The 9267-nt window shown below is 34.2% G+C and overlaps 1 protein-coding gene across 3 annotated transcripts; it reads right to left on the reverse strand.

The window, feature by feature from the left end:
- Positions 1 to 204: 204 nt before the first annotated feature.
- LOC127125996 (histone-lysine N-methyltransferase SUVR4) lies at positions 205 to 7927 on the reverse strand. Of its 3 annotated transcripts, none has more exons than XM_051054853.1 (10): positions 7783 to 7927; positions 5070 to 5148; positions 4733 to 4969; positions 3721 to 4540; positions 2663 to 3264; positions 2297 to 2547; positions 1740 to 1806; positions 1586 to 1636; positions 1230 to 1326; positions 205 to 588 (listed from the first exon to the last, which is right to left on the reverse strand). In XM_051054853.1, exons 3-10 carry the CDS (start codon positions 4931 to 4933, stop codon positions 560 to 562), a joined length of 2118 nt encoding a protein of 705 aa, XP_050910810.1. In that variant the 5' UTR covers positions 4934 to 4969; positions 5070 to 5148; positions 7783 to 7927; the 3' UTR covers positions 205 to 559. The 3 variants fall into 3 exon arrangements, with proteins under 3 accessions (XP_050910810.1, XP_050910811.1, XP_050910809.1); XM_051054854.1 differs by lacking the exon at positions 7783 to 7927 and adding an exon at positions 5465 to 5593; XM_051054852.1 differs by lacking the exon at positions 7783 to 7927 and adding an exon at positions 5300 to 5458.
- Between the last annotated feature and the right edge of the window lie 1340 nt (positions 7928 to 9267).

The raw sequence follows: 9267 nt of genomic DNA on the forward strand, positions 1-9267 counted from the left end.
GAATTTTGACAAACTAAAACCATGAACTATAAAATGTATTTTTATTTGTTGTATCTTGCTGTAAATATTCATATAGTCATTGAACAAAAGGTCCTTACATCCAACTTTATATCATACTCAATCTTGTCTAGATCTTTTTTCTCCACCTCTTAATTGTCTGGTGTGAAAATATAAAAATGTATAAAACCTTTAGAAATTCTAAAGTAAAGGAAGTCAAAAGCACCCTTAACAGGCTATTTTCATTTTTGGGCCATGAATGCTTGAGTTTTCGGAGAATATTTCCTCCAATCCCTAACACGAGTCTGGATACATATATCCAGAAAAAAAAAAGAAAAAAAACAACATTGGGCCGTCTAAAATTATGACGCCCAGCAAGTACACTTTCAGAAACACGTGTGGTTTTTAGTAAAAACGTGAATGCAAAATGGTGCCTATAGTTTTCAGATGGCTGTAAAAACTACTATCCAACCTCGTAACAAATGGAACAAAAAAGAATGCCTATCAATCAGCAGCATGGATCTTTGACAGCAAAACTAGTTCAGGCAAGAATGCCTATCTGTCACGCAGCAGTGAACGATCTAACCATTCCTGCATTATGAGAGGGTAAAACGAATTAGCAACATTGTAATACACACAAGAAACTTACTTTTCTGTACAAAAGTTTGAAGTGATGAAGTTTCATGGAAAAGAGCACCACAGATGTGACTCAGTGATCACTTCCACATTCGAAGGAATAACCTTTGAATTTGTAACAATCTGATATTGAATATAAAACACGGGAAGAAGGAATCATCAGAAAAGCAAAACATGAATACCATTAAAGTTTGTTGTAAGAGTGTTGCTGTATAAGTTGTTTCTACAACTGAAGAGGGAAATGAAGGGAAACTTTGCATAATTTTTATTTAACCAACTCTACCATATGATATTTTTGAATCAATTCAATGATTTTAGAAATTATTGTTGGAATTTAAATTTTTTACTTTTATTCTAGAAATGATATGCTAAAACAAATAATAGCCTTTCAGGAACAGAATCGTAGACCAATTTGGAAGCGGGCGCAGTGTATCCCATAAGTATGAACCATAAAAATCCAAAATGAATATTTAAACAGAGTAGGGAAGGCATAGTGTAGGAATTGAGTAATCTTAAAAAGGGAAAAGGTTATATCATTGATGTTGAGTATTAAAAAAAATTATGCACATTACACACAAATGACAGATTAAACTTACTATTTGTCCGCTTAATATTCCTGCAGAATCTACTGCCACATTTGCATTTAAAGAGCTCGAGTGATTGATCATCTTCATCAAAGTCAATGCCGTAATCCTGCAAAAAAAATGCCCATAAGCTTTTCTAGAGGGGGGAAAAATCAATTCATGTAAAAATGAGAAGCTATGGAGATGTTTAGTAACAAAAGGCCGGCCAAGTGCCAACAAACCAGTGTACATGGCATTTTTCAATTCAGTAGCCATGTACCAAATAACACTTTATATCAATCATGATTGACTCAAATTATCCCAACTTGTCTGTCTTGCTAATTTATAGGACCATTCACCATACATATTATAGAACTAAATTCACATACCCAGGTCAACTCTTCCTGTGCTTCAATTTTTCTGGATGTGAAGAAGGCAATCTGCATGTTTGAACATTCAAAAACATTTGTGAGCAACGTTCCTATGGGGACAACTGTAATTATAAATGACAAATGGAATTTAGCGGATTTGTTAACTTCTCACATGATAATAGTGATGAGATGGACTCTCAACTTCAACCGGGATCTCAATCAAATTTGCATCCAAACATCTGCCATAATGGAATAGAATTACTGAGAATCTTCTAATTTACAATTTAAAATGATGATTTCAATGTCTGCCTGGCCACCCAGAAATACAATTAGCAGTACAATAAACATATCATCAATAGCATGCATATTTTATACTAAGTACTTTTTGCCGAACTCAACTATGCAAAACAGGGAGCCTTATTTTAAAATTAAAAACTAAGTGCGACCATGTCTTGCACATTGTCTTCTTACATTAAGCACAAGTTTATTCTATGAAAACAATTAGAAAATGGATGTTTTTTTTTCTTCTTCAATCATCTACTCATCCCATTATCTCAAAACCGAACCATTGTCAAAAATCTGTATTGATGAACCCAACATCAATAGTCCAATAAGCTAATTAGTTTTCAAAAATTTAACAAAATAGAAAGAGTAGAAAAGAATATCTATTGATAAACTTACAAAAATAATCACAAATGACTTCTGTTGAAACTTGGGAGGTTGTAATACCTGTGATTAATAAACCGAGCAGCATTTCCATATGATGCTGCATATAAGCAAAGAGCTTGGTTATCCTTTACAACTCCTGAGCCCCATTCTGCATCCAATAAAATTGGTAAAGTATATTTTCTAGCTTTGTTCCTCTCATGCAGCTCTTTGACTGTCAGAATTTCTCCAACAAACTCGCATACAAATGCACCTTTTGGAAGTTCCTCTAAGGTGCGAAGACCCCATCCTTTTCCATCTGAAGTTAAAAACACCTGAGTAGAATAAAATCATTAGAGAAAACATTTCAAAATATTGTAAGGGAAATGTGTTAAAGAACAGAAAGAATGCACTAGTGTCGCCTCAACAACATCAACATTAAACAATCACCTGCAAGTTGCAAGTTATTCCACGCTGGACAATCCGATTGCCACAATGATTCCCACAGCCACATTTGCTCCAGCATTCTTTAATAAATTTCCTCTTCAAATGTCCTTTACATGGTTCTAAACAGCCATCATTCTTTGATGTTTCAAGTGGGCATTCCTTGCAATAGGTAAAACTTTGAGTGCGGCTGTTGGCAATACACTCTTCCAAGAACTCTTCCTTTACTACACCTTGTGCAGTATAGGCAAAATCTCCTCCAGTTTTATTTGCACAAGAACATGGTTTAGATGATAAGACACAATTGCCCATACAAGTAGAACAACAATCTTTGTTCCCAATACGCGATAGAGAAATATTAAGATATGCATCTTGGAACACCGTGTTTTGGGGCATGTAGTGAAACAAAGGCGGGATATCATTAGTAGAATTATTCACCCATGGAATTTTCACTTTTTCTTCTCCCTTTGTTATGTCATCTGGGTTACATGTGGAGCGTACAAAAACATGAACTTGAGATGCAACCAAGGCTTCATCTTCAACATTTCTGTTCCTGCATTGTGATGCCACTGCGTTGTTGTCATCTTGCTCTTCGGCACTTAAAGGTTCTTTAGAATGAAAGTATGTCAAAAGAAAACTGATCAGAAAATCATTAATAAAGAGACGAAAGAAGAAAAATAAATGGCACAAAAGTAACATTTTTTGTATAAGACCAAAAAATGATCATTCTGATGCAAAAGCAAACAGAAAATATCTTAAGGCAGAATTTATGGAAATGCAGAAGTAGTACAGTATGCAAGTGGAGACTTGCAAATATAACATAAGTCAAGGAATCACATGGTGGGATGCCATAGAATGCTAGAATTTAAAGGATAAAAAAACCAATCAGTTCCAAAATTTGAACCGAGTTTTGCTGAAAAAAATCATGTGTTTTTTCTATAGTTAATTATTGGATTTAACAGAAGTTAACAGTAAAGCAAAAGTTGCCAGGTAGATGTTACGCCGGACCAAAAAAAAAAATGAAAAGATAGAAACTTCTTTTCAAGGCACAGTCAACTGATTACCAGGAAAAACCATTGAAATGGGAACCTCATAATCTGCCTCATCACTAACAGGCTCTTCCTTGGGGATGATAAAAGGGTAAGGATGGGGCGTTTTGATTTTTGGCGATGGAGAGGTTCCTGGTTCAACTGTCTGTTCTTTAGATGGACTTCTGTCAGATATAGATTTTCTCCGTCTTGAAGTATCTAGAGGTGAGATAGGCTTCTTTCCCTTGTCAACAACAGCATTTCTTCTGGATAACACTGATGGGCTTTGAGGCTGCAGTTCGGAACCATTTTCAGGTACTGTACCGGGTCTTGGTTTAGGTGATTTCAATGGAGAGGAGGCAGGTGAACTTGGGCTACCGCCACTAGTCTGAGGGCGTGATTTCACTGGAGAGACGGCGGGTGAAGTTGGGCTACCGCCACTAGTCTGAGGGCGTGATTTCACTGGAGAGACGGCGGGTGAACTTGGGCTACCGCCACTAGTCTGAGGGCGTGATTTCACTGGAGAGACGGCGGGTGAAGTTGGGCTACCGCCACTAGTCTGAGGGCGTGATTTCACTGGAGAGACGGCGGGTGAACTTGGGCTACCGCCACTAGTCGGAAGGTGTGTTTTCACCGGAGAGACGGCTGAACCACTAGTCGGAAGGTGTGTTTTCACTGGAGAGACGGCTGAACCACTAGTCGGAAGGTGTGTTTTCACTGGAGAGACGGCTGAACTTGGGCTACCGCCACTAGTCGGAAGGCGTGAAAATTGACTGTCTTGGCCTCTTAAACGCAACCTCTTCAAAGGTCGCACTTCCTGTACGGGCGCAGGAGCTTCAACCTCAACCCCCCCTTCCTATATATTTGAAAAACCATAATTCATTTCAGCAGCTAGAGAATTAACAGTAAGAAAGAAACACAGACAAAAGCGGCATTCTTATATAATAACATCTAACAAGCATTGTGCATGTGAAATGAGAGTAAATTTCATAGAATAATAGACCGAAAATTAAAAGAAATAGATGTTAATGCAGGAAATAGTATAAACCTGATTATCTTCCTGTTGATTATCTTCCACATCGAAAATAGCATCTACAAGAGCAGTATAATTATCTGCTTCAATAAGCTCCCAGTTTCCTTCATACAATTTAATCAGTTTCTTTAACACTGGTTTCACTTTGGATTCATGAATGCCAAGGTTCGTCATTGCGCGGAAAGCCGCTTTAACTTTCGGATTGGGTGGTGCCATTTATGATCAATCAGTCACAGCCTTCTCTACTACACGCTACAAAATTCAAGAAAATCGCAAGCATATTTCAATGATTTTCAAGATGAAACAAAATGCAGCATATGCTTTAGAAATCACAAATATCAGTTACCCTTACCGAACGACGTTTCCACTGAAGCCAATCTTGATTCTTGAACGGTGATCTTAACGGCGAAGATTAATGCAACAATTGAAACCTAGAAACCAGCAAGAACAAAAGAAAAACGTAAAGTAATCGTCGGAGAACTTAAAGCGTAAAGTAATCGTCGGAGAACGGAGAGTGAAGAAATTGAAGTGAAAACAAGAAACGGAAGACAAAGAGACGGAACAGTAAAGAAAACATTGAACCTGTGAGAATCGAAGAACAAGACAATGCGGTCGAGAAACAAGACGAGGGTTTAGAGTGTGTTAAATTGGTTGCATTTAGTTTTCAATTATTTGTAAGAAAGGGAATGGAGGGAATGAGTTTGGGAGAGTGAAGAAATGAAAAGGAAAAGAGAGAGATCGTTTTACCTGTATTGACTGTCGTTTCAATTCACAACAGAATCACTTCACGTTGCGGTGCTGGGTTTTACAGAATCACTTTTAACAGTAATAAAAAGAATCACCTCCAACGGACGCGCGTCTACGTCACGCTCCCTCATTGTCCTTTACAAACAACCCAACCCAACCCAACCCAACCCAATATTGTTGTACGGAACCTAAATGTTTATTGAATTTATTAAATTATTTCATTAATTACCATGATAAAAGTATTTTTATAAATAATATTAAGGATAATACTAATTTTTGATAAAATTATATTAAAAAAAGTAAAAAAAATTAATTACAAATTTTTGATAAAATTAATATATAATTTTAAAAAAATTATTTCTCCGTTTAATTCTTTGTGTCCTACTTATGCCCAAAAACAAAGTTACCATTACCCAAATACTAATGGACTCAATTAATGGATTTGTATAGAACTTAAATGTGACTTTTTATTTGAGACAGACAAATATTCTTTCTTTCACCTTTCATTTTTCGTTAAAATATATACTCTCTATATGTTCCAAAATACTTTTTCTATCTCAAAATAATAAATGTTCTTTTAATTAATTTAAAAAATTTATCTGAGTGCCGTTTAATGCAATATTATCACTAATTTCATTCTTAATTAATATTGTCTGTGCTGTTATAAAATCATTAAATCTCACTCTATATTTATAATGATACATATATAATCGATAACAATTAAAGATAATTTTATAAAATTGTTATATTTATTAATTCATTTTTTATTATTTTTCTTAATTTGTATCTAAAAACTTTAAAAAACCTTTATTTTAAGACAAAGGGAATAAGTGTCAGTATGACACTTTCATATATATTAATAAAATATAATAAATAAAAGAAGAATATTGATTTTAAAAAATCATCTTTATTAGTTATTGGTGTATTCAAGTTATCCCTAATACAAAGTTAACAAATAATAAATTAAAACTATTAATTACAAAATATAATTGAAAGATGAAAATTAAAATTACATTAATAAATTAAAATGATAATATTTTTGAATAAATAATTTTTTTAAATAAGATACTTATTTTAGGAAAGAGAAAGTACAATAATGAATTTTTTTTTAAAAAAATAATCAATGTTTTCAAATAAAATCCCAAAATAATTAAATTTTTAAAAAAATATCAAAATAATTTTTTTTTAATGATGCGCCATTTGAACTGACGGATCCAACTAACTTAGATAAGAGACATCCAGAGTCTTGACGCATGCATATACTACATAGTATATGCGCCAATGCATGTGCCGCATGCTCCTTTCACTTTTCTTTTTATATTTTAAATATTATAATTATAATTAATTAAATGTAAAATTGAAAATAAAAATTATATTATATTATAATGAAAAGTTACATAAAGTTAATTGTTAGATGTTAGATCAAAATTGAAGAAGATTCAATATCAATATCAAAATCAAATTATAAAAGTCAAAACAATCACCAAATTATCAAAATCGAGTGAAATTCTAAAACAAAACCAAAATAAATTCTAAAATAATTATCAAAATTAAATTCTAAAATAATTATCAAATCAAATCTAAAACAATTATCAAAAATGAATTCTAAAACCATTAACAATCGATTAATATTTTAAAGTCGAATTACTCTAATCAACAAATTAAATCTAAACAATTATCACCAAAATAAATTCTAAACAATATCCTAATTATTATTAACAATCCTAATCATTATTAACTATCCTAATTACTAAATCAATCTAATTACCCTATAATCTACTAATAAATCCTAATTACCAAATCAATCTAATTACCCTATGATCTACTAATAAATCCTAATTAAAAACAATTGAAATCTAATCAACCAAATTAATGTCTAATTAGCACCATTAACCAATCAGTATGGGCCTAAACTAAATCTAGGCCCAACCAAGGGGGTGCACTGGCCAGAGGAGAGGGCACGAATAGGGATAAAGGCGTAGAGGCCCAAAGCCAGGGCCCAATGGCTTTCAGCCTTGACCCTGGGGAGTGTGAAACGATGTGTAGGGTGTAGAAACAACAGTAACAATAGATTTGGGCCAAAGGCCCAAATCTCCAGCAACAAGAACTCCAAGACTCGATGAAACAAACATTGTTGCCGTGAGAACACGGCGCCAGAAAGCTCCTCCACTGAACAACGACAACGGAATCCTCTCTGAATGCGACGCAATCATGTGCGAATCAATCTACCAATCGATTCAAAGGTCTGCGTCGGCTTCGACGTCCAACCGTGACCGCAATGTGAGATAGATACCACTGGAAGAAGAAAGAAGACTTACCGGATTCGGCACGATACTTCAATCTTCCTCTCTGATTTCTCCCATTCTTGTCGTCGCATTCTCTGATTTATGCACCTCACGATGTGGTGCTTCCACGTACTCTGTTGGTATTGAATCAAGGTAAGGGCGTCACATCGGGTTGTCGAAGATGATGACGAGGAATTATTGCAGTGGTGGTTCGTTGTGAAGTATTGTTGCGGCGGCGAAGACCGAAGCCTTGAGGATCAGATAATGGAAAATAAGTGAAGGACGAAGAGATAAGGCGAGTGAATTCCGAAAAAGTTCCGATCGAACTTTCCTTTTTCCTCTTCTATGTTTCTGTTCTTCTTCTTCTGTTATTTGTTTTCCATTTTCTTCGATTCTTCTTTTGGTGTTTTCTGTTATTGTGTCGTGATTGGATGTGGTGTGTGGTTATTACAGGTAGTTGAAGGAGTGAGGTTGAAGGCTGTTTGAGCATGGTGAATAGTGGAATTGTGAATTGGCAGGTTCTTGAAGATTGAAATTGTGAATTACAGGTTCAAGAAGATGATGGTGAAAAAGTTTGTGTGGGGTAGTAGGTGACGGATACCAGTGAATTTATAGAGTGATGGGGAGTTTCATTGGAGAGGTTGAGAAATTCAGTTAGAAGCCATGGATTCGATTTAGAGTGTGATGAAAAAATGGAATGAGTGATGGTGGTTCTGTTAGAGGTGAAGAAGTTGAAGGTGATGGAAAAAATGGAATGAAAAAAATTGTATGATAAAAAACTGTGGATTCTCCCCCGTTTCTGAAGCATATATATATATATATATATATATATATATATATATATATATATATATATATATATATATAAGTTTAATTGAAATACACTGATAGTGTAAATAGTTAATTATAGACCTCGGATATTAAAAAAAAATTGACTTTTATTTTAAAAATCTATAAAGTAATACAAACGGATGATGGTGATAAATCGACGGTGTAAAACTTTTTACACTGACAAGATATAGTAATTAATCTATATGAAATTCAATAGTTAGTTATGAATATGAGTTAGTTAAAATGGTTTTAATTTCTGTTATTGAATCAATTTTGACTTAAAATAAACTTTGAACTTTTTAAATCAATTCAAAACTTCTAGAATTATTTCGAAAATGATGAAATGATTATGAATTACATGATTAAGGATTAGAGGTAGGTGGTTGACTTTGGTCAATTGGTTGACCAAAAAGTCGATAGTTGACCAAAAGTCAAACCATGTAAATATGCGTATTTTCTTATGGACAAACGAATATATACCACAACAACCTGAACCAAATGACCTAGGTCAATGCTATGAATCAAACCAAATGTATGTCAAGTCATGCACAAGATCCCCGAATAACAAAGTCATGAATTGGGGTTTCAACCCATATGAGATGCAATACCATAATCTTCAATCCAACCCTGATTTTATCAACCCCAAACTCTGAATCCATGATTCTTGTTAGCAGATGTTAATCATGA

This window comes from Lathyrus oleraceus, chromosome 3, assembly GCF_024323335.1.
Source record: "Lathyrus oleraceus cultivar Zhongwan6 chromosome 3, CAAS_Psat_ZW6_1.0, whole genome shotgun sequence".
In the NCBI taxonomy this organism is placed as follows: domain Eukaryota; kingdom Viridiplantae; phylum Streptophyta; class Magnoliopsida; order Fabales; family Fabaceae; genus Lathyrus; species Lathyrus oleraceus.